Consider the following 24,952-nt stretch of genomic DNA (forward strand, 5'->3'; position numbering starts at 1 on the left):
TCCACGCAATCATACCGAGTCATCAGCGACAGCACGTCCATCGCCACAACCATAACCTCCTTCACGCGGTATGCATTCAGCGCGTCCACGAAGTGGCTGACCAGATCCTTGCACAGCTCGCACTCTTCCACCTGGGGCACGATGCACTTCATGAAGCGCAGAATGATGATCAGCAGCTGCACCTCCGGACTCGATACCTTCACGATGGGCGTCTCCAGAGGATTCTCGTGATGCGACATAAGCACGAGCTGTTCCGCACTGTGCGACGCAGAGGCGAAGAGCGTGCTGGCCTCGTCCAAGATCGACTTGAGCTTCAACACGCGCAGACAAGCCTCCAGCAACTCGAAGGAAGCAGTGCAGACAGGAAGACTGTCCGGGAACTGCTTCAGGGCGTTCACAGAGAACTGCACGAGGTCCAACGCAGGGCTCAACGGCTGTCTGTTCATGCGCTCGATGTGCAGAGACAGCACGCTCAGAAGTCCGGCGACCGCCTCCTCGCTGGCAGCATGCCGGTTCAGCGCGTCGCAATAGACCTCGCGGTCGAAGCAATCCATCAGCTCCTGCAGAGAGCTCATCTCACCACGAGCCAGAGCGTTCATCACCGACGAGCACAAGCCAACAATATGGGCATCCGCCAAGAAACGCGTCATCACAACCCACAACTCCCGCACAAAGTGGCTCACACTCATCTCACGCACCGACTCCTTGCTCTGGCAGATGGCGAGCAGCAATCCCAGGGCAGCCGAGGTCACTTTCGCGTCATCCTGATACTTCTGAAGGATCGTCATCAACTCCTGCGAGCAGCGCTGCTGACTCAGAATGCTCAGGCACTGAGGGCAGTACGACATGGCCGAGAGCGCGTCGCAGCAGGCAACGATACACTCGCTATCCTCCGAACGCTTGACTCCATGGAGCAGAATGCCCACGAAGCCGGTGTCCACCAACTCCAAAGCGCTCTGGGGAGCCACAGCCTCCACCACGCGCGCCACCAGAGTCAGAATGAGAGGCTTCTCGCGGTAGTCTCCGGACACGCGATAGAGAATCTTGGTGTTGGACAGCGTCACGAACTTGTTCGGGACCGAGTGGTCGTTGAGCATCACAATCAGCACGCTCAGAATCACCTTCACGTGCTCCATATTGTTGCTGAACGTGTTCATCGACTTCATCAGCGCATTGTACACCTCCAAGCGCAGCATCTTCACCGTCGCGTTCGGGTACTGCGACAGGTTGAGCAGCATGTCGGCGCAAGCGAAGTTGATCTTCGAGTCCTTCGAGTACGCATCGAACACCATCAGACTCGTGCGAATCACGTTCTGCTGCATCTCATCCGCAAGCACCTCGCAGTGCTTCAGCAGACTGCAGCAGTCCGTCACCACTTGCTTGTCGCTCATGAAGTTCTGGATGAAGAACACCGCAGCCTCCGCAGCCGTGCCGCTCATGTAGTACTCCACGCCATGGCTCCACAGATAGTCCATCGCGGAGAGACACAGCTCCGAAACAGTAATCGCCACGTTGCGACTCTCCTGGAACGTCAGCAGCACGTTGGCCATCTCCTCGAAGAACGCCTCGTGCTTCTCCACAATCCAGGCGTGGTTCTCCACCACGATCGAGAACAGAACGGCGCCGTAGATCACGAACTCCTCCTCCGAGCCGCACAGTCGCTCGCCCGCCAGCGCGAAGTCCAGCACATCGGCGCGAGCCAGCTTGGGACGCAGCGAAATCACGTTCGTCAGTGTGCACAGACAGCCCATGAACTGGCCGTACAGCTCCACGTCCTCGGGGAAGCGCTGCGCAGTGTTCAGCAGCGCGTCGATACCTCCCTGCTGCTCGAACCACTCCGAAACCGTCTTGATCTGGAAGAACAGCGGGAAGATCGAAGCCACCAGGATCGCCGTCTCCGCAGGCACATCCTCCGCCTTCAACGTGGCCACCAAAACGGACTCCGCCTCAAACTTGTGGAAGGACTCGCACACCGCCAAGCCCTTCATGGACAGATAGCTGATCGAACCGGCCACCGCAAACAGCAACTCGTGCGCCTCCGGGAAGGCCTGGGTCGAGGCGACGACCTTCGCGATCACGCCGCTCTGAATGATCGCCGACTTGCAACTCTCGATGGCGGAGAGGTTGCAGATCAGCTGCACGAACAAGGTCGTCACGTCGCTGTTGTTGCTGAAGTTGCTGTACACGAGCATCAGCGTCTTCAGATAGGCGGCAGAGGCGATCAGATTCACATCCGACGACCCGTCCGCAAGGTACTGCAGCGTGCGCAGCACCACGCTCACGATCTCCGCGTTCTTGGGATAGCGCTGCAGCGTCGTGTAGAGAGCGTCCAGTCCACCATTGCTCACCACAGCCTTTCGGCTCTCCATCGCCGTCTCCATCACCGTATCCGCGACCATGTTACGCAGCGTGTGGCAGCCGTCCAGCACGATGTGGTCGTCCGAAATGCACAGCTGGATGCAGCGGACGCAGGCAGCCGTAGCGTGCAGCTGCAGAACGCTCTCCGGGATGAACGCGGTGATGGCCAGGAAAACCTTGATGCACGCGCTCTGGATGGGAGGCAGCGCGGTGTTCTGCGCCATCACGCGGTTGAGCACCTTCGCGTCCGTGCATCCGACCACCATCGACGCGAACAGCTCGTCCTCGTAGTAGGGCACCAGGGTGTTCAGGTACAGCAACACCAAATCGCGATTGGCGATGAGATTGCCGATCATAGCGAACACCATATCCACAAAGCCGCAGTTCAGCATCACGGCGCGGCTATCCACCGTAGCGCTCACCTTCTTCAGAATCTCCACCATCGCACGCATCGTGCTCACGTCCACCGCCTTCTCCGCCGTCAGAGAGATAATGGTGCTCGCGATCGACTCGGGCAGCGGCTCCGGGAACATCTCCACGCTTCCCAAAACCATCATCAACACATCGCAGAGCATAAAATGGGCCTGGCCACGAATCTGGGTGAACGAGTTGCACAAGATCTCCAGATTCTGCTCCTCCGTAAACTTCGGCATGTGGTCAGGATTCGAAATCAACGACTTGATGCAGCCAAGAGCGGGCTCGGCCACCTCGTCCGGGATCTGCTCCGAAAGCACGCGCAGCAGCGCTTCGGCCACGTGCGCCTCAATGAGCTTGTAGTTGTTCACTTCGTCGCGCGCCAGCAAGTTCAGGAGATGGCAGCAGATCTCCAGATACTCCTGCGAACTGTGCTCCAGATTCGCGATCGCCGGCTCGTAGCACTTGGACTGCATCACGCTCGTCACGCCGCCGCGCGTGTTGGCGACGTTCAGCAGCACCTCGCAGCAGGCAGCCTGCAGTTCCTGGTTCTCGGTGAAGCTCTTCATCACCTCGCTCACACGGTCCAGACATTTGTGGTTCAGGAAAATCGGGACCGCGTTCTTCGCGTTCAGCGAGGCAGCCAAGATGCAGACCACCGGCGTCAGCAGCTGTTCGTCGTTGAAATCCTTGAGCAGGCCGCAGAACAGGGGGATTCCACTGCAGTTGATGAGCGTCGAGGTGCAGCTCTTGTCCGTCAGCACCGCCTGGTTGAGAGAAAGCAGCTCTGCGAGACGGGAAGGAGTGGCCTTCCACCGCTCCACGATCGCGAAGAACTGGGCGAGGAACGGGCCCATCATCATCACCTGCTTGTACATCTCGTTGTAGATCACCGTGCGGAGCACGTCCAAGATCGACTGCTGGCCCTGGTCCGTCAGATGCTTGCTGTTCATCACCGCGAACAGCAGCAGCAAGAAACTCTCGATCGAAGGCGCGCAGCGAGTTCCGATCGCCTGGAGGAAGCGCAGCAGCACCTGCGTTCCGTTCTCGTCGTCCACACAAATCACCAGCGCCTGAATCAGCTCGTGGATGTCCTTCTGCTCCAGCACCGTGCCAAGCGACTTGTTCCACAGCAAGGCGTTCGACACCAGATCGCAGGCCATGAGGGAGTTGGTCTGATCCTTGTGGAGAATCACCTCGCACAACTTCTGCAGCATCTCCGCCGTCGCAAACTTCTTGTGGTTCTTGTCCGTCGCTTCGGCCTGCTGCTTCACCAGAGTCAGCACGGTTCGCGTCACATCCACCTCCTCCATATGATCGATCAGCAGCTCCAGCAAAAAGTCGAAGAGGCCGGCTCCTCCCAGACGCTCGCGGATCGAAGTATTCTCGGCCAGGTTCGAAAACAGCTGGCAAGCCAGTCCGGGGAACTCCCTGTTGTCGCGGAACAGATCCGTCATTCCAAACACAGTCTCCACGCAATGCGAGGCGATCATCTGCACACGCACCGACGCACATGTGGAGAGACGCACCATCGCGTTCACGACCTGCAAGCAAACCTCCTCACTGTGTCCGTAGTTCTGCGCGCACCAGATCAACGCGGACAGGTAATCCATCTGAACGACCGCAGGAATGATGCTGCTCGTCAGCATCACGTTGTTCAGAAGATGCAAACCCACAGTAATGACCTCTCCGTTCTCCGTGTTGTTGCGAAGAACCGCCAGCAGCTTGTCCAAAATACCGCAGTTCGCAATGATCTTCTTCGACATCTCGTGCTGGAACACGGCGGCCAGCACGTTCAGATACGACAACAGCTTCTCGTTGCGACGGTTCTCGATTCCGCTCACGAAAAAGGGCAGGATTCCCTTGTTGCAAAGCTCCAAGGCGTGGTCCTTGTCTTGGAAGATTGCTTCGAAGTAGCTGAAACAGGAGTCGCGAATCGCCTTCACTTTGTCGCGCTTGTTAATCATCGTAATCATTGTCGCATAACTTTCCACTTCAATCAGCAGCTGGTGAGACGAAGGCTCCAGATTCGCCAGCGTCGCCATGATTCCCGTGCCGTGCAGCTCGATCTCCAGGTTGTCATACGCCTCCATCGCGTCCAGCAAGACCTGCAGCACGTGATGAGCCAGTAGCATCTTGATGCACTCCTCCCGGTTCGCCATGAAATCGATCATTGTCATGGATGCGGCCAGCAGTGGTTCAGGAGCCCGATCCACACAGTTCTGGATGGCTCTGCTGACGACATCACGCGAAAACAGCGCTGATTTCTTGGTCGAATCAAGATTCGCGATCACACAGAGGAGCAGCATAGCAGCAGTCTGCAGCTCCACGTTGTTCTGATACCTGCTCATGCATTGGCAGATCAAATCGAAGCAGTTCGAACGCACCATGCGAGTAACCGCTTCTTCTGTACATCACCCTCCGCACACACAGCCGCCTACCGGACCCAATAAAGAATTGAAGGCAAAAACAAGAGTTCTCTTGAATGTCCTCTCGAGCAGGGAAGTTGAGCATGGCCTTCGCGATGTTCTCAATGCCATTATTCGAAAACACCAACTCCCGAACAGTTTCTAATCTTCAGCGCATGCCTTCCATTCCTACCATCTCCTGCAATGCTTCTTAGAATACTCGTAGCCGAAGTCTGAAACTCAGGATCTCGATTTCTTGCGCGCATGGTCCGAATGAGTACAGGAATAACATCCATATCGCAGAAAAAACGAATGCTTTCCGCTAAGGATAACCGCAAACCTTCAAACACTCACGAGACGCGGAAAGTCGATCCAGAACCTTACACCCTTCTAACTGGATTTTTCCGTCTGTAATTGGTGACTTTAACTTGCTCACAGACTCTTCCATTTGCTTTGAATAGTCTATACCTAAGATTAACTTCAGCGAAACAAAACTAATACTTTTGATCTCTTCATTGGACTCAATGTTTCTAGCGTCGGTTCCCTCTTCTCTTCCTCTCGGAGCAGCACCTCCGACAGAATAATCATCAGAATCGATAGCTTCCATGTAGAAATACAATAATCTACATCGCATATGAGCAAAAGAACCAAGATGACGAAATAAGCTACCTACATACACTATATTAGTGACAAACCAAAACTGGATTACATTTCGCATGTATAGTAATTCATAACTTATGATTATCAAGGCCCTTTTTCCCATTTGATCACTGAACGGACAAAACAAATCGAAAAATAGGCCCTACTTTTACACTTCATAAAACAATCCCGTTTTTTACCATTCAAAGAGATTGTGGCTATCGTTAATTCCATCATTTCGAAAGGATCCGCTGTCGAAATCTCGATGATTTTTGTTTTTCTGGTGGATTCCACACGTTTACGACACCGAGACACAGTTCAAGATGGCAACACTCTTCCGCCATCATTTTAAAATGTATAAAACAAGCAAGCGAAACTCAAGCTCTCATTTACATGTGTGCAAATAAGGTCATCAATTCGCAATGTTCCGTAAAAGGGAACAAGTCCACTGGCTGAGATTTTATGGCTACAAACGGGTCGCCTGGTAACCGGCGATTGGGCTGGCAACACAGAGTAACTACGAAATCAAAATGCTCGACACACAAACTACCTGTATTTTCGACAAACGAGCCCGTCGGGTTACACGATACGTAGATTAGTTCGGTTATTGCCGTGCATTTTCGACAAGCAGGAATGATATCCTTGTGCAAACCACTTCGTGGAGGGTCCACAATCACGACGATATGGTCATACTCTACCACTAATGCAACCGAACCATCCAAACGTCGGATGTCTTCTCGCTTCAGCAAATCAGCCATCACTTTCTCTGCGGGAGAGCAGATGAACTCGCAGTTTTTAATTCCATTCGCCTCTGCATTCAGCCGGGCATCCTCGATCGCCGAAGCCTCGATGTCCACGCCGATGAGCTACAACCATCAGAAATCGCTCCTAACCGCACGAATTTGACGCGGCTCGCAAGGCAGAGTCCAATAGTTCCCGTTCCGCAGCACACATCGAGGAGGAGCGTGTTCTCGTGGAGAGAAAGCCAGTCGCCGATGTTCTTGTAGAGCACTTCCGCGACCGGCGTGTTGACCTGGAAGAACGCGTAGGGAGACACGCGGAAGGAGAGATCGAAGAGCCGCTCTTCGATGAAGGGCTCGCCTTTCAGCGTGACGATGGGACAATCAGAGCCAGGCATGGAGAGTCCGGTGAATCTAAAAGAGAACTCTCAAAGTGGAGAGCGAAGAGCTACATTTGATAGTTGAAGGAAGCGATGCAGGAGACTTCGGCGGCAACAAACGCGAGCAACTCCTTCATCACGCCGTCGATTTCGCTCCGCGTCGCGTCGGTGAGTTTGGCGAGCGCTTCCTGCGCCTTCGGGAGCGATCGCTCGTAGGGATTGCCCACAACGACGAGAATCAAAAGCTGGTTGGTTCGCTCGGAGTAGCGGAGCAGGAGCGATCTCCAGAATCCGAGATGCTGGCACATGTCGTACGTTTGGTACGACTTCGAGACGATGAAGGCTTCCACGCGCTTGACGACCTGCTTCATCAGCGGAGAGACGACGACGACGTCGCTGAAGGTGAGGAAGGGAGAGCGAGCATACTCGATGGGGCCGATGATCACGTTGCCGTTAATGAAGCTGCCCATGCGGAATCCGATGCACGGCGCGCCGTTTCGATCTTTTCCGATGGTGAAGGTGCATTTATTGCGGTAGCCTTCGACTTTCGAGTGCGTCAGAATGGGTAGCATGGAGCAGATTTGTCCTTCGTCCTCGTCCGCCTTCTCGTAGTCCTCGCTGTCCGAAGCTTCTTTTGCGGGCTGTTCGGATGAGGTGGGAGAGTTCTCCTTAGCAGCATTCGCGCAAGCCTCCTGGCTTGTTTTTTCCTCCGTCATTTTCGATTCGGTGGTTTCCTCCACCGTTTTCGATTCGGTGGTTTCCTCCACCGTTTTCGATTCGGTGGTTTCTTCAGTCATTTTCGATTCGGTTGTTTCTTCAACCGTTTTTTCTTTCGCTTCCTGCTCCTTCTTCAAGCGTTCTTCATATTCGTCCAGCGTAAGATGAATGTATTTGCAGCGATCTCCATACATGCAGCTTCCCTTGCTCATAAAATCACGACACGGCTGGTCGACCGTGCCAGCGCGGCCTGTCTTCTTCTTCTTCTCCTTCTCATGGTCCTTTCGGTTGATTCGTCTGTTGCAGCGCTTTAACACTTGGCGCATCTCTTTCTCCTTTCGAGACGTTTGCTCTTCGTAAGGCACATTCCACCAAGGAGCCACAATATCGTTCGTTGTCTTATCTACAGCAAGATAAAACCACGTATCCCAACTAAACCTACTCTCTATCGACTCTTCCTTCTCTTCCTTTACACGCTTCACATTCTCACCACCATTATCTTCCTCCCCCTTTCGCTTCTGGCTTGAACGCTTCTTTTGCATGTTCGCCTAGGCTCAAAATCACTTCCGGTTCCTACGTCTTTGCAAGTTAAGCGCTTTCCAGCCACTACCATTTTCTCAATCGCACTTTTTCCAGCGTCTCTTTCCTCAACGCTATTGAAAACGATAAATGCAAACGTCTTTCCTCTCTGCTTCTTTACTGATCTACAGATAAACAAACTCGAAAGCAGAGCACTTTATGCCAGAAATATTACGATCTTTAAAAAGCTGCAGTGCTTCCTTTTGCGACATGAAATTATTTAAATTGGATACGTACACCTTAAAACTATCACGCGCTCGCATCACTCCGGGAATATCAGTGGTCTCTTTATCGTTTGTTGGCTCATGGGTTTCCATATTTTCCTCCACATTCCCCGGTTCCTGACTAATTGGCTCACCTTCTGACATTTCTAGTAAATCAGAAACTTCTGCCTTAAGGTACCTTGTTCAATATTACCAAGTCTGTCCCTCTATCTATCTGGCAAGCGATGAGGCACGGTGTGAAAAGAAGGGGATCCCAAGCCAATCAGATTGGTCGCTCTTTACCATTCATTTTGGTTTCTCAAAAAACTTTTCAGTCCATCGAAATCTTCGGATCTTTTGTGTACTCTTAGTTAGGTAAGTCAAAGTGTCTTGTTGAAGGTTTGTACACCCTGATGAGGAAGTTATCCCTGTCTGAAAGGATCGTGTGGATTAAATCTCATTACCTGAGTGTACTGTGAAAGGAAATAGAAATGATGCACAAAGTTATCCCTGTCTGAAAGGTGTTGTGTGGATCGTATGAACAATCTCTGATATTTCCTTTGTTTGAATGATGAAGGTTTAATGGTGTTTCCGAACGTTCGTGTGGATATACTCACATCCTACTGAGCAAACTCTTTTTCCGAGCATAGTTCTTACGGTGTTGTAGATTCGTATCTAACCAGTCATCAGTGTGAAGTGTGTGGTTTGGGGTGAGGTTTTTTTCAGTGTCCTTCTCCTGCGCCTTGTAGACACAGGTTTTGACTCAGATTCTGGTTTTGTAGTATTAGCCAGAAGGCTTGTGTCTGTTTGAGGTTGTTTCTGTAAGGATATTATTGGAAAACTCCTCACATATTCCCATTCCCCATTTTACAGTTATTTCCCTGTAGTAGTTGTGTATGTTTTTGGTATTATTCTTTATGTTTGTTTGAACAATTAATGTAGTGTTGTTTACATAGAGCTAATTTCCTTCATAAACTGGTTGAAAGCATCTTCTTTTTCATCCACCTCCTTCTTTTGTTCTTCAGTTCCGACCAAATTCGTTGGTTTTTCATTACCTTCATCACTCGAAGAAGAAGAAGAAGAAGAAGAATTGTTGTCCTTGTCATCCTCCTCATCCTCATCCGATTGATCAGTTCCATAGGGAACAAGCGTGAAACGCAACTGAGGTCCAGGGACATTGATCTTTTCCTCCTCCTCCTTTTCCTCCTCCTTCTTGCTATCCGACTCTGCTTTATTAGACACAGGTAATGAGGAAAGGAACGGGTTATAGATGACCGGCTTCTCTTTGACTTGTTTCTTTACAGAATTGGGAATCAACGAGGAAGGAAGATCCATCGTTCCCGCATTGACGGGAGTTGATCGTTTCGCCATGGGATTATAGATGGGAATGTGCGGTTTGGGCTCGGAAGGAGCAGGAGCAGGAGCAGGAGCTGAGTCAGTTGAAGCGCTAGCATTAGAAACAGGAGGGGGAGGAGGAGGAGGAGGAGGAACGCCATATGCCGAAGCTGCTTCTTGCTTTAGTGGCTCTTCCATCTTTCGCTGATTCTCCATTGCCTTCTCTATATCCATTGGAGACAGACGAGACTTGTTTATTCTACTCATTAGCAAAACAAGGTCCCATACGGAACTTTTTTCATAAAAGCATAATCTGTTTGAGGAGTTTTCTTAGATACGGATTTTAATTGCGCCATTAACTACAAATAGTACGCAAAACACTCAACAGACATTGGATTTCTCTTGACGCATGCCTATCGTCATTCGACCGGCTGCTTCCTCCTTTTCTATCTCGCTTAACTATGGAAAGTAGACATCATCAAAACCAAACTCGATTGCGTATCTTGTGCACATCCAACGTCTTGGACAACTCTTTGCGCCTCTTTGAACGGTCTCGCTCAGCTTTTTCGTATGCCTATGTTTTTAGAGTACTATTGAACAAACTTGTCTCTTTTTCTGCTTTCTATAGGCTTGCTCCGGGTTTAGTCCGTTCTTTGGCATGAGAATAGACCGGTCGAAACAATAGTGTACAAAATACTTTAGACAAAATGATGAATTCTTTATATCATGCAAATAGACTGCTTTCTAAAATGGTAATCCCTCTAAGCAGACAATTGAGCACTGTGTCGTACGAGCATATTATTTTGACCGTTTTCTCTTCTCTCTCATGTTAAAATAGGTGGACAGTAGCAACATAGCGTCGCTAACGTTGAATCGCCCTCAGAAGAAAAACGCGTTTTCAGATATCACGATTCGAGAACTGACATCAGCGTTTTCAGAAGTGGAGAGTGATAAGAATATTCGTGGGTTGGTTATTAAGGCGGCGGGTGATTACTTTTGTGCTGGCGCAGATTTGTCTTGGATGAAGAACACTGCAAGCATGAGCAAAGAAGAAATCGTTGCGGACAGTATGAAGTTGAGAACGATGTTACTGAAGTGCGATCGTCTGCGAATCCCCACACTTTGCTTTGTAAAGGGAGGTTGTATTGGTGGAGGAGTTGGTTTGTGCTCCACTTCCAAAAACGTCGTTGCAACACCGAGCAGCTGGTTCCTCTTTTCCGAAACGCGTTTGGGCATCATTCCAGCAGTCGTTTCGCCCTTTGTTTTGAACCGAATCGGCGCCGTTCAGTGCAAGTAGGAGAGAGCGAGGAGATTCGAACCAGACGAACGATGATGATTCCAGAAAGGATCGGAGCGACCGATGCGCTGCGAATCGGTCTCGTGGATCGAATTGTGGAAGACGAAGCCGCGATGGAGGCTTACGAAAAGGAGTGGAGAAAGTGTGTGAAAGCTGCTGCTCCGCAAGCAGTGGGATTGGTGAGTGATTTGATCGACGCGATGAGTGAGAATCAATCGTCGGAGTAGTCGTGTGTGTGTGTGTGTAACTCGCAGGAAGCAAGGCGAAATCAGTGTCAACATGTTGTGTGAACGGCGCCAAAGTGAGGAAGGGAAGGAAGGAATGGGGTGTTTCTTCAGCAAGACGAAGCCTTCGTGGGTTCTGTGATTTCTCTGTTTGTTAACAAAGAGAAGAGGATCGCTTTGACTTTTCCTTTCGATTCGCCATATGAGAGAGGAAAATGTTCCAGAAGAAAAGTCCCACGCTCAGATAGAGCACTTGGTAATTCAATGGTACATAGCGGAAGTTGATCAGCTGCAAAGCCGGCCAAACGGCATAGTTCGTCTAACTCATCAGTAGGGCAGACATCCCGTACGGCGAGCGAGGTAGGCAAGCACCCGCGTAGCTTCTCTATAGCAGCTCTAGGCTGGTCTGAAGGATTTTCCAGGATGGAATTCCCCGAAAAGAAGAGGATTTGGCAGCAAGGCACGAACACAAATTGATCAATTATCATTTTCCTGACCACGCGCGCAGTTCCCGTAGACTTTACCATCCCGTCCAATGCGTTGTACCTAGATAAGAAGCGGACTACGAGCAAACCAAAAGTGTGACAAAAATCCATATCCGAAATTCATACACTACAGCACTCATACAAACAAACGATTATTACGCAAATTCGAAACGTTCTATACCAATCAATTCTAAACTCTTTGGATCCTAATTGATTATAACGAAAACAGACGATATATATATACGATCACGAATTAAATATTGCGCTGCTATATCTCCTGCACCTCCAATGAGCATGGAAGAAACAGATTTCGTTAAAATTGGGTGCTTCTAGACATGAATTCATAAGATACATAAGCATTACTTCGAGCAACGTACCGTACATACAAACGAGACGATTCATACTTGAGTCGCTCTACTGTGAATATGATCTACATAAAACTCCTCCATTTCGACAAATATATACAATGACACTTGAATATTTTTGTGATTCCAAAACTTTGGGCGATTTTTGCCAAATGCTGCAACTCTAATTCCTTTCCACGAGGGGTGCATGCTGTACTAAATAGAGTAGACTATTAAGTCAATGCAGAATTCGGGGGAGAAGCAGTGTGATAGCCTTTTGGAATACTGTGCCAAGCAAATGGTTTCCAAATGGGACGACAGGAGATACCGATCCAAAATAATCATGCAGCTTCATTCGTAGGCAGAGTTGTTCCTAGAATGTCCACTAGAGCCAATATTGACGTGATAGAATACATAGTTGACATGTTCATAAAGGAAAGAAAGGTGGAGCTGAGTTTGGATTGGTGATTTGTAGTTGTCTCAGGGTATTTTGTTCCAATTTTTGCCAAGCATATGCTATCACTTGAATCTCACTGGATGTGACCATCTTCCCAACTCTTTGTTGTGTCAGATCAGTTTTTACTGTAAAAACCTTGTTGGGGCATGAATTTGGATTGATTTGCAGGTTGTTCTAGTTCTTGATGGATGCAGGCAATTGTCGAACGATAGTCTGCAGTCAATCCTTCAGAATTGCTGGAAGCTGGAGGTGTTATCTCTGAAAGGCTGTTTTCTCATAACAGACGTGCCGTTTACCTCCTCTTGTTCCCTCTTCTATGGACTGCACGCCCTGGTTTCTCTTCGCGTATGGTTTCGCTGCGAATTGAACGTAGAAACTGTGTCTCTCTCGCTGTTCCCAGCTTTCTGGTGAATTTGTGGTGAGCGTGGTGAAGAACTGCCGGAAGCTTCGGTCGCTGGACATTTCCTACTGCCGCCACGTCACCCAGGACGCCTTGCTGAAGCTGCTCTCGCTGTTCTACACAGAGCTAAACGTCAGCTACGTCCCTGCTGTGAACGATGTGGTGCTTCGACAGCTTCAAAGTCGCTGCGAGTTCCTGGTTTCGCTTCAGATCGCGTAGTTCCGCGGTGTTTCTGGGACGTAGACACACTTCCATTACGGACGAGGGATTCAAAGGCGTGTTACAGCGTTGTCCCCAACTGCAGCATTTGGATATCAGCAACTCGGCGCAACTCACCGACGCGACGCTGTGTCACTGTGCTTTGTGTATCGGTCGAAGAGAGGTGTGATGTTGTAGATACGCCGAGACTGCAGTCGATTATTCTGGATAACAACTCGATCACGGATCTGGGAGTCACATGTTTGCTGAGTGGGTTGTCGCTTCGGTTGCTTTCTGTGGCGTTTTGCTGCAACATCACGGATAAAAGTTTCGCGTGCATCGGAGAGAAGTCGGAATCAAAGCTGAAGGAGGTGAACGTGATGTGGTGCGGGAAGCTGACCGATGAATCGATCCGCAGACTGCAGCGATGCAAGAAGCTCGCACGGATCGGAGTGAAGGGATGTGTATTGTCCACGCCTGTGCTTCACTCGTGCGAGGAACGGGGAGTCATTCTGTTTTAGTCATTTAGGGGGAATGTATGGGTGTGTTTGTTTGAAAAAGTCGGAAGAGAATGGAAGGGGAAAAATAGTGAGAATGAGAGAATGGAAAGATGAGGATGAGGGAGAAAGAAATGGGATATTTGTATGATTGGATAAATGAATTGAATGAATGAATCTATGAATGAATCACTCATTCATTTACCCATCCACACAACGACTGTGTTCAACAAACAATTCCTCTACCATGAATCGGGATTCCACTGATTGATTCGAATCCACACATTCTCCATAGACGGACGGAACGCACTCTCCTTCCAGCAATCCTCAATCAGCATTCGGACCTCTATTCCCTAAGAAAATCGCCTTCAATGCTACCGATGGGCGTGCTCGTCGCAATCTCCGGACGCATTCCGTTTATCACCATTTGAAAAAACTGTGGATGAATCCCCTATCCATATATGTGTTTACCTTCTCTCGAGTTACATTCAAATCCCAATAATTGATTCTGTCCGACATGATCTCGTTCAGCACTGAACCAAAAGAATAAACGTCCACTTTATTTGTCACTGGCACGTCCAGTAAAAGTTCGGGAGCGATGCTACACGTCAAAACCCTCCATGATGAACACATCACGGGCGTTCCCAGCGGAGTGATGTGGATGTTTTCCACGGATTTTAGCTCGCGAGCGAACCCAAAGTCGCCGATCTTGATATGATTATTGGAAATGAGAATGTTTTCGGCCTGGAAATGAGAAGAATAGCGCGCTCCCACCTTCAAATCGCGATGAATGAAGCCATGTCTATGAATATAAAGCAACGCATCCGCCAGTTCGCGGATGATCGTGAACTTCTCGTGGTTCGATAAGTGAACTCCCCGCTTGATGAGCTCGAAGTATGTCGTCTCGGCGTATTCGAGGATAAAAGCGGTCTCCCCATGCGGGGTCTTCGACACTCCGTAGAGTTTCAGAATGTTGGGATGGTCGCAGGCGAACTGAATGCGCATCTCCCGATCCAAATATTTCAGGTCTACTTGACGCTCGATCACTTTGACCGCCACTGTTTTGTCCTGATATGTTCTAAGCGTTGAGACGAAGAAACGGCTCTACGCTTTGTAGACAGTACCGTAGCTTCCTTTGCCAAGGTATTCCATTATTCTTAGCTCATTCCAACCGACTTTTGTAACCTCCCGCAGAGTGGCATTATCGATTTTGGCTGAGGATGGAGTGGAATCCTTTCCTAGTTGGCTAATTTGCGCTTGTAACGTCTTTATTAATTCGCTTACAGCTAGAAGCAAAGTAGATCCCTATATGGAAAGCAACCAGCACATTATTACAGGACCCCAAGATTTAAACTTTGGAGTGTTGGCTATTCCTTGTGCAGTCAAGATATTTCTGCTTGCTTTAACAATATCTAGATTATAGCCAGGCATTATGTCGACCGTTCTCAGTATCAAGAAAAAGGTATGGTCTTTTCTGATAAAGACATCGGATGGAAATGAGTAGTGCTCCATTTATTTTTTTGCAGTCATTTCCATAAACTATTTGAAGAGTAACACCAATTTTTGCCGATTCCATGTTTCCCAGGATAGCTATAATAATACATAAAGAAAGACCCCAAACACTTCGAATAGGACTTCAGAAATAAGTAGCTCTGATTTACGGTATTACGCAGATCCTTTACGACCTCCATTCCCTACATCAGTAAAAGCTGAAAAGCTTACCGCTTGAGGATCACTAGACATAACGTCATTTTCAAACAATCCTATTATTTCCTCTTGTGATAATGGCATTAATTAATTAATAAAAAAAGGAAAAGAAAAGAAACCACTGTTTATTATTATTATTACCCTGTTAGACTTTGTAATAAACTGGACACTCCTTTTCAAGTGTCAGAACACTCCGGTGAAAATAATAGAGTTTTATGAAAAGAAAAACGGTGAGAATGGATGTCTAGAAAAAAGATGGCTTAAAGAGTTGTTAGCTGTATTATTTAAGAAAAAATCCAAGTCTATTGGGTTCTGTTCTGTTCTATTCTTTGCTTTAAACAAACAGAAACCACCAAGCTTCTCCTCCATGACTCTCACGACTGAATCTTCCTTATTACTCCCTTCTTCGATACGCTCGCGAACAATCCCGGCGTATTCGGCCGCTTCAGAGGCTTCTCAACACCTCCACCCCCCATTCCCTACCGGGATCAGCACTCCCTTGAATCGACTTCCCTCCTCTCCGCTCTGCGCTGTCCGCGTCGTCTTGGCGCCCTGCGTCTACTTCCCAGCCCGTCTCCAAGCCTACCGGAGGAAAGAGTGCGCTGAGCGGCTGTGGCTGCGGGTCCTCGAGCGGCGTTTGCTTCTGCTGTTTCTTGAGAGAGAGGTAGAGCGACTCCATCTTCGCTTTCTGCTGCTGCGCCTCGGCACACTCCTGCTGGAGGGCTTGGATCTTGGCTCGCGCGTCGTCGAGCTCCAGGGAGAGCGAGCTGACGTTCTTCTCGAGCTGGCTGGCGAGTTGTTGGAGCTAGGAGAGAGCGGAGAGGCGCGCGTACTTCGGCGGATTCGTTCTCTAGGAGTGAGAAGGAAAGCGGGGAGGGACGGAGGCGGAGCTCGCGACGTTTGTACTCCTCTTCCATGCGCGTTTTCGCGGTGTGCTGTGTGGGAGGAGGGCAGAAGGCTCACATCGGACGAGTTCTCGAAGAGGAGCTGTGTCTAGAGAGTGCAGGGAAGGAGGCGTGGATACGTAGAAGAAGCGGAGAGCGAATCGGACCTCTGCGAGCGATGGAGTGATGGAACTGACGATGGGTCAATGCGATGGATATCTGCGAGCGGGTTTTCGTAGAGAATGGAAGTGAGCTGCATCTGCGTGGACTGTGTGAAGGAAGAGTGAAAACGGAGCTCAACAATGGAATCTCTGGAAAGAGCAGCATAGTCGATTTCTCCTACTCTCCGGAAACATCTGTATTGCAGATAGGACATGTCAGCGTCTAATGCAGTATCCACTGGCGCACGGACACTACCTGCTCGAAACAATCAACACCACATCTACACATTAGATCGTCTCCTCACTTGCACCGCTCCTATACAATTACTCAAATGCCAAATAGATACACAAAACAAATGGAAACAGCTCCTGGAAGTGACTATAGGTGAATGAGAGTACGTCTTATAGCAAGTGCCATCAATATTATTATTGCATTTGTTACAACGATATGTGTGCAAGCTGTTCATCAGATTCAAAGACGAAAGTGATGATTCGAAAGTTGGAGGGAATTCTCTAAACGATTTTTTTGCATGTAGATGCTCTAAAAAGTGATAGCGAATCCTTGCAAAATCGAAAGTGTACAGAATAAACGATTTGCAAATTTGTTTGAAATAACCGCGAATGTGGTTCATGAAATAGAGAAATGGATGCGAACCCATTATTCTGGATTGAGACAATTATTAAAGGAAATGCAAATAGTGTATTGCTTATTGCTTCTCTTTACAGGTACTGGGCTGCAAAACGGGTTAATATCCTAGTCTTTTCACTAGCTTGCGATGAAGGGCAAGTGGGAATCACAATCCACCGCATCTATGGAGCAAATCCGGTAGACGAGAAGATGGAGATCTATCGCGGATTCCAGAGCAATGGAGAAAAGATCCACACTGAAACCGGACGAAATAGCGCTTACCTGGAGTCAGTGATTGATCTGTGCATCCTCCCCACGTCGCATACGATTATTCTGAGTGATACGTATTGTTCGGTCGGGATGTGTGAAACGATAGGTCATCGTCTGGATGGAATGACGGATCCTACTTCTACATTGAAATGGACAAGATCGATGTCCTCCACAGTCGTTTGGAAGGCAAGAGCCGTTCTGAGATTCTTTTCGACCCCACATACACAATCTCTCCCAAGGACTCCTGGAGATACACGAGCACGGCGCAGTCGACGGCGGACTGGTACCATTCCGTCAATCCGTCCTGGACGGCCTACGCGCCGGGCAGCTTCCCTCAAGTGAGCTCGAACACTCGCTACTACGCTCTGTCGGTGACGGTTCCGCCCATGTGGGACGGGTACCACAGCTTCGAGCTGGGCGTATTCAGTCGCGAGGGCGTGGTTGCCTACATCAACGGCCAGGAAGTGATGCGCAAGAACCTGCCCATCGGCCCGGTGAACTCCAACACGCAGGTGACCCAGCTGGACTCGACCTCGAACTACATGCGCTTTATCGGCAGCCGAACGCAGTACCTGAGCGGAGCCTCGGTGCTGATCGCCATCGAGATCCACAAGGACTACAACCAGACGAACCCCTACGCGGACGATTTCAAGGCGTACCTGCTGCCCCACCAGCAGAGTAGGAGCATGGAGGAGCGTCGAGAATAGACAACGACTATCGGCTGTACGACGGCGTGGCGACGACCGCGTCGACCTCGCCTTCGGGTCTGCCCGTGGACAACCTCTTCGATAACAACCCCAGCACGGAGTGGTCGGCGCCGATCGAGCCGCTGATCCAAGTGACCTACACGTTCAACTACCGTCGCCACGAGTGGTTCAACACCTACTCGCTCACCTCGTCGGGCTCGTACCCCGAACGCGACCCGACCACGTGGCGCTTGGAGGGATCGAAGGACGGCTTGACGTGGAACCGCATCGACTACCAGTCGAACTACGTGTTCTCGGGCCGCCGCCAGACGGCCACGTTCATGGTGAAGTCGAACCGCGTGTCCTACAACATGCTTCGCCTCGTGATCATCAAAGTGCGCGGCGCGACGGAGTCGATCGCCCAGCTGTCGGAGTTCGCGATCTACGCGTCGGAGGGCGAGCTGCTGGAGAGCGGACTGACCTACGAAACGACGGAGTTCACGTACATGGCGGCCATCACGGAGGGCTTCTCGATCAAGCCGCAGTCGAGCGGATATCTGAACTTCGCGATCAATCCGGCGCTGCCCGCCGGCATCACGATCGACGCGGACTCGGGAGAAATCAGCGGGTCGACGACGGAGACGACGGAGGCGCTGAGCGACTACACGGTCACGGCGACGGACTCGGTGTCCGGAACGCAGGGAACGGCGGTGCTGAAGCTGTGGTTCACGAACTGCAACGACGACCTGCACACGCGCATTGATATCGTGAAGTACAACCAGCCCGGGTCGGATCGAGAGTCGTGGAGATTGTCCTGCGACGACCAGTCGGAGTTCTCGGGCGAGGGTCTGGACGGCGAGCTCATGCAGGTGAGCCGCATGTGCGTGCCGCGAACGATGTGCAAGTTGACGCTGAGCGACTCGATGGGCGATGCGTGGGTGAAGGGGTCGTACGTGGACATCACGCTGTACACCAAGGACATTTCCTACCACTTGGGCCATGCGATGGTCACGGATAGCGATACGTATGAGGTGGACATCAATACGGACTTCCTGGTCTCCCCGGGAAGCGATTCGATCAAGATCTATAAGGGATCCGAGTTCCGCGAGAACTGGGTGACGGACACTGCGTTCCAGGGCGACGCGAATTGGGTCGCAGCGAACACGGCTCCTCTGATTGATCGTCGTCAGTGGTACGCGTTCACCACGTTCATGGCCCCCGAGAACGTGACCGATTTCGACGCCTACGAAGTGCGTTTCTTCTGCCGAGCGGGTGTTCGGATGTACGTGAACGGAAAGGAGCGCTACTTGCTGAACATGGAGAACGAGACGCTGTCCGCCACGACGTCCATCACCGGAGGCTCGGTGTCGCCCTACTGGCACTCGTTCACGGGCGCGATCGCCGATCTGCTGACCGGGTCGAACACCATCGCCTTCGACGTGGTGAACGCGATGGGCAATCTGACCGCGGACTTCGACGTCTCGGTCTACCTGACCGTGTCCTCGCAGAGCATTTCCTACACGGAGGAGGTGACCACGGAGAGCAGCCGGAGCAGCGGCAGCTATCCGGTGGACCGCATTGCGGATAGTGACTGGGACTCGTACACGCTGATCCCTCGCACAAGCTCGACGGACCAGCAGTGGGTCGGCATCAGATACCGCGACGATGCGCGCCGCCTGATCAACTACTACTGCGTGACCTGCAATCCGGACACCTCGGGCTTCGATCCGACGGAGTGGGATTTCGTGGCCTCGAACAGCGACGTGAACATTGCCAACTGGACGGTGCTGGACACGCGCAAGAACGTGCGCTTCACGAAGCGTTCGCAGCGTCTGTGCTTCTCGGCCGAGACCACGGAGGCCTACAACATGTACCGTCTGGTGATGAAGGCCAACCGCAACATTTATCCCACCAACGCGTTCGCCGTCTCCGAGCTGGAGCTCTACTCCACCGCGCTGATCCCGACGCAGCCGTTTGCCTACCAGTTCACGACCGTCAAGGGCTACAAGAACCTTCCCTTCCCCGTGCTCACCACGCTGGCGTCGGTGGGCGAAGTGACCGTGAGTCCCGCGCTGCCCAGCGGCCTGTCGCTGGACAAGTACACGGGTCGGATCGCGGGTACGCCGACGGTCGCCACGGTGGGTGCGACCACCAGCTACACGCTGACGAACAACGTGAACGGACAGACGGAGAACTTCCAGCTGAATCTCATAATCGATATCTGCTCGTCGCCGAAGGTGCCGTTCTATGTGTACGTGGCGGACACGGGCGCGCTGGGCCCCAAGATGTCGGTGAAGGTGACGAAGGGCGCGGAGGTGCTGCTGGAGGTGCCCTCGATGCCCATGTATGAGGAGATGTACTACCCGATCTGTACGGAGCCCGGCTTGATCAACATCGAGATGGGCGGCGAGTCCAACTGGGGCATGTACTACGTGGACCTGCTGACGGAGGACCGCACCTCGGTGTTCCACAGCAGCAAGCTCGCTCTGACCACCACCACGGTCTATCCGTTCTACCAGGTGCGTCCGTCCTCGGCCTGGAAGTACACGTACGACGCAGTGACCGACGCGAACTGGGCCGCGCCCGAGTTCTCGGATGCCGCCTGGAAGCAGAGCAACGACGGCGTCTTCGAGGATCTGACGGGCAGCACGGCGCAGTACTATCGCAGCACGTTCACGGTGTCGAGTCTGACGGACGTGAACGCCGTGATGTACCGCGTGCGCGTGAATGCGGGAGCGATCGTGTACATCAACGGGCACGAAGTCCACCGCGTGAACATGCCGTCCGGCACGCCGACCTCGCAGACCCTGGCCTCCTCGCAGTTCCTGACGCCCCAGATAGTCTCGGGCTCGGCCACGACGGTGTCGTCGCTTCTGCAGGAGGGCACGAACCACTTCGCGATCGAGATCCACGGCTGGAGCAACACGCGCGTGAAGAACAACTTCTACGCGACGCTGCACCTCTCCTACAACACGACCTCCGCGATGCTGGAGGGAACGCCGTCTTCGGACATCATGACCTCGGACAACCACAACTACCTCAAGGCCTTTGACTTCATCGACAACACCTACTTTATCTCGGGTCCGCGCTGCGAGACCGCCGAGGTGCGCTGGACCTACCCGCTGGGCAGCCGCTACGCGGTCAACAGCTACCGCGTGTACTCGTTCTACGGCGCCTGCGTGAACCAGTTCCCGTCGGAGTGGGCTCTGGAGGGAAGCAACAACGGCGTCACGTGGACGATGGTGGACTACATGACCGACATCATGGCGGGGTTCGGCGGTTCGATCATCACGCGCGAGTTCATGGCCACGTCCAATTTCAACCAGTACCGTCTGCGCGTGACCAGCTGCCGCAACTCGGGCGACATTTCCTGCAAGACGGGTCTGTACCTCAACGAGTTCAGTCTGTTCCACACGCCTCTGGACTACTCGAAGGTCTGCGAGGGCGACCTGGTCTTCGAGCCCGCGCTGGTCAACAGCTACTCGTTCGGCTCCTGCCCGTCGGGCTACACGGGCTACCGCCGCCGTCTCTGCCAGTCGAGCCTGGAGTTCGGTCCGATCGAGAACTTCTGCTCGCCGGTGGCTCCGTCGTACCTGGCCTACCCGCAGATGTCCTACGACCTGACCGTGGGCCTGGAGATCTCCTCGCCTCTGAAGCCCACCGCGATCTGCGTGGCCTGCACGTTCTCCAGCTCGCCGCAGCTGCCCTCCGGTCTGTCGCTGAACAGCGCGACGGGCGCGATCACGGGCATGGCGCACAACGAGACGCGCGCCTACTACTACACGATCACGGGCCGCAACACGGCGGGTTCGATCTCCACGGCGATCAGCATCTCCGTGGTGTCGTCGGGCGCCACGTGCGCCGCGGACGTGGCGGGCGGCTGGACGCCGATCGTGGCGGGCAGCACGGCAACGCGGAACTGCTCGAACCCGCTGTACTACACGGGTAACATGACGCGCGAGTGCCTGGCGACCTCGCCTCCCACGTGGGGCCCGGTCATCAACAACTGCGTGCTGCTGCCTCCCACGATCACCTACCCCGTGACGAACGTGACCCTGGAGAAGAACGTGGAGATGAGCATCATCAAGCCGACGCTCTTCGGCGCGGAGATCCAGAGCATCCAGATCACGCCCTCGCTGCCCGCCGGACTCTACTTCCAGCCGACGACGGGTATCATCAGCGGCGCTCCCTCGGAGAAGAACGTTCAGGGCACTGTGTACAACATCACCATCACGAACCCGGCCGGCTCCGACACCACGCAGCTCACCATCTACATCACCAGTCTCACCTGCCCCGTCGACGGCGACTGGCCCGAGACCGACCGCGGCGAGAAGGCCTGGAAGAGCTGCGGCGCGGACAAGGTGGGCGAGTGGTACCGCCAGTGCTCCAACGCCAACCCGCCCGCCTGGGAGACCGCGGTGAACACGTGCGTGTACGCGGCGCCGGTGATTTCCTACCCGAACCCCGCGCTGAGCCTCTTCAAGGGCGTGGCGATGGCGTCGCAGACGCCGACGGTGCAGGGCCGTGTGACGAGCTGGTCGGCGGACAAGGCGCTGCCGAGCGGCGTGACGCTGAACACGGGGACGGGCGTGATCTCGGGCACGCCGACGGCGTCGATGCCGGTGACGGTGTACACGATCACGGCGTCGAACGAGGACAACTCGGGCACGACGACGATCACGATCACCGTGGACACGCTGAAGTGCGCCACGGACGGCGAGTGGACCGAGACGGAGCAGGGCAACACGCTGGAGCTGCCCTGCGCGGACCCCACCAACATGGAGGGCAAGCGGACGCGCACGTGCTCGCTGTCGGGCAGCTCGGCGGTGTGGGGCGCGGTGCAGGACACGTGCAAGTACCGCCAGCCGGTGATCTCCTACCGCTCGAGCATCACGGCGTACAAGGACGAGGCCATCACTCCCATGGAGCCCACGCGCCAGTACCGCATCGACTCCTTCTCCATCACCCCCGCTCTCCCCGCGGGACTCTCCCTGGCGGCGACGACGGGTATCATCTCGGGCACGCCCACAGAAGCGAGCGCGCAGACGCAGTACACGGTGCGCGCGACGAACCAGGACGCGGAGGGCCAGACGACGCTCAGCATCGTGGTGATCATGCCGGTGTGCAGCGCCAACGGCGGCTGGCCGGAGACGGAGCGCGGGAAGACCGCGTATCTGCTGTGCGACGGACAGAGCGGCGTGCGGACGCGCGTGTGCGGCGAGAAGACGGACCGGAACCCCGCGTGGAAGGATGCGGACGCGTCGATGTGCATCGCGAACCCCGAGAAGGCCAAGCCGGGCGAGGGCAAGTCGTTCATCCGCTTCGAGATTCAGGTAGGTGTCGACGAGGAGGCTTGATGATGGTAGTTCGCAGGAATCACCGCCGCGTCGGTGGGCGCGTACGAGCAGGAAATGATGCGCGTGCTGCTGGTGGAGGGCGTGCAGGCGCTGGGCGTGGGCTCGGCGCAGGTGGTGGTGCAGTCGGTGGGCGGAGGCGAAGTGTCGGTGCTGGCGACGGGCGTGATCGTGTCGTTCCGCGTGGAAACGGAGTCGGCGAACGTGGACACGGTGCGCAGCGAGCTGGAGAGCTACGTGAACACGAAGAAGACCTACGGCAACGCGCTGAAGAAGCTGGGCGGTTCGTTCGCGAGCGTGGGACGCACAGAGGGACGGTGAGGCGTAGGTGAGCTGCTCGCTGGACGTGAATTCGTTCCGCGTGAAGAAGTATTCGTCGATGAACGCCGTGGTGGTGGTGCTGATCATCCTGCTGGTCATCTTCCTCTGCATGTTCGGAGCCCTCGCCTTCTTCTACATCCACATCCGACGATCCCCCAAGAAGGCCGGAGGCCTCAAGCAGCTCCGCGGCGAGAGCTACATCCCCGCGGGCAACGTGGGCACGACGTACGGGTCGTACAATCACACGGAGCGGAGATCGCCGGTGGTGTCGGACGGAGAGAGCGATGAGGACGAGGACGATTATCGTCCGAAGAAGAAGAGGCAGCAGCAGCAGCAGCAGCAGAGAAGGTATTCGTCGGAGGAAGAGAGCGAAGAGGAGTATCGCCCGAAGCGAAAGAGCAAGAAGGCGAGTGTCTAAGAAGAGAATTGCAGCATGTGGATTGTTTGTTGGAAGAAAGGAGCGAGGGGAGAAAAAGGAGGAAAAGGAAATGGAGAAAAAGGAGGGTGGTGGGAAGGAAAGAATTGGATGAGAATGTGGGGAATGAGCAATGGAATGGAAAGAACAGTTGCCACGATCTCTCCTACTCTTCATTATCCCCTCGCCTCATCGCACGATTCTTCAACAAACAACCCAACAAAAGCGAACGCCCAAGTTATAACGAACTCCAGACTTGTTCAATGATACACGAGATAAAAATTCCAGCCAAACAACGTTCATGAGGATTCTCGATACGAAGCTTCGAGCAGACAACCGACAGCAATTCCTATACCTCACAACCGCGCTCCATCCCAACCGAAGACGGCAGGTTCTGCACGTTTTCCTCGGATAGCAACATCGGCTTTTCGATGTCGCGCTCTCTCTGTCTGCGCTTCACCTCGTTGAACAACGAAGGCAAACACTGTTCCTCGAACTTTTTCAACGCAGCATCATAGAAATAACTACGCTCCACTCGCTTCCCCTTCCCTACAGAGACAAATGAAACGTGTTGCACGCCTTGCAGAATCGATAGCACTTCGATTCATCCGTTTCGAACCACTGCGAGCGGCAGAACGCGCAAATCCAGCGCTCGCAGCCGCTTTTCCCCTCCTTTTCAAACTCCTGCAGAAGCAATCGACCGCAATGCGCGCATTTCCCTCTCTCGAATTTTAGCCGCATGTGAAACGCCTCGGGACTTCGACAGCGATTCAGCGATTTCTCCGTGGAAACCACTTTGGATTCCTCAAAAGAGGGCGGCGTGGGAGAAACCACGCGAGGGAAGCCTACAT

At 52.9% G+C, this 24,952-nt stretch overlaps 6 protein-coding genes; 3 read left to right on the forward strand and 3 right to left on the reverse strand.

The window, feature by feature from the left end:
* The window catches only part of GSBLH_T00002129001 (uncharacterized protein), a gene marked incomplete at its 5' end in the record, with an annotated part of 29,739 nt that extends 24,577 nt beyond the window's left edge, over window positions 1-5,162 (reverse strand). Inside the window, one exon of the mRNA XM_013040653.1 lies at window positions 1-5,162. This exon is cut by the window's left edge and continues 24,577 nt beyond it. Coding sequence (XP_012896107.1) covers window positions 1-5,162 — 5,162 coding nt within the window.
* A 1,046-nt stretch (window positions 5,163-6,208) lies between these two features.
* On the reverse strand, window positions 6,209-8,198 carry GSBLH_T00002130001 (uncharacterized protein; the record flags this gene model as incomplete). The annotated part of the gene is made up of 3 exons (XM_013040654.1): window positions 6,209-6,685; window positions 6,718-6,984; window positions 7,056-8,198. The coding sequence occupies 3 exons, from the start codon at window positions 8,196-8,198 to the stop codon at window positions 6,209-6,211; spliced, it is 1,887 nt and encodes a 628-aa protein (XP_012896108.1).
* A 2,596-nt stretch (window positions 8,199-10,794) lies between these two features.
* On the forward strand, window positions 10,795-11,436 carry GSBLH_T00002132001 (uncharacterized protein; the record flags this gene model as incomplete). The annotated part of the gene is made up of 3 exons (XM_013040655.1): window positions 10,795-11,055; window positions 11,085-11,293; window positions 11,325-11,436. 3 exons carry the CDS (start codon window positions 10,795-10,797, stop codon window positions 11,434-11,436), a joined length of 582 nt encoding a protein of 193 aa, XP_012896109.1.
* Window positions 11,437-12,421: 985 nt separating this feature from the next.
* On the forward strand, window positions 12,422-13,699 carry GSBLH_T00006389001 (uncharacterized protein; the record flags this gene model as incomplete). Its single annotated transcript, XM_013040656.1, has 7 exons — window positions 12,422-12,480; window positions 12,501-12,567; window positions 12,599-12,718; window positions 12,749-12,925; window positions 12,954-13,195; window positions 13,224-13,345; window positions 13,377-13,699. 7 exons carry the CDS (start codon window positions 12,422-12,424, stop codon window positions 13,697-13,699), a joined length of 1,110 nt encoding a protein of 369 aa, XP_012896110.1.
* A 218-nt stretch (window positions 13,700-13,917) lies between these two features.
* Window positions 13,918-15,451, reverse strand: GSBLH_T00002133001 (uncharacterized protein; the record flags this gene model as incomplete). XM_013040657.1 has 9 exons in its annotated part: window positions 15,398-15,451; window positions 15,297-15,369; window positions 15,116-15,265; window positions 15,011-15,087; window positions 14,784-14,980; window positions 14,450-14,753; window positions 14,162-14,419; window positions 14,054-14,126; window positions 13,918-14,021 (listed from the first exon to the last, which is right to left on the reverse strand). Exons 2-9 carry the CDS (start codon window positions 15,364-15,366, stop codon window positions 13,918-13,920), a joined length of 1,233 nt encoding a protein of 410 aa, XP_012896111.1. The 5' UTR covers window positions 15,367-15,369; window positions 15,398-15,451.
* A 1,619-nt stretch (window positions 15,452-17,070) lies between these two features.
* On the forward strand, window positions 17,071-24,123 carry GSBLH_T00002134001 (uncharacterized protein; the record flags this gene model as incomplete). XM_013040658.1 has 5 exons in its annotated part: window positions 17,071-17,399; window positions 17,432-18,003; window positions 18,033-23,344; window positions 23,378-23,662; window positions 23,694-24,123. 5 exons carry the CDS (start codon window positions 17,071-17,073, stop codon window positions 24,102-24,104), a joined length of 6,909 nt encoding a protein of 2,302 aa, XP_012896112.1. The 3' UTR covers window positions 24,105-24,123.
* Between the last annotated feature and the right edge of the window lie 829 nt (window positions 24,124-24,952).

Source organism: Blastocystis hominis, assembly GCF_000151665.1.
Source record: "Blastocystis hominis, Singapore isolate B (sub-type 7) whole genome shotgun sequence assembly, scaffold_16".
Classification (NCBI taxonomy): Eukaryota; class Bigyra; order Opalinata; family Blastocystidae; genus Blastocystis; species Blastocystis hominis.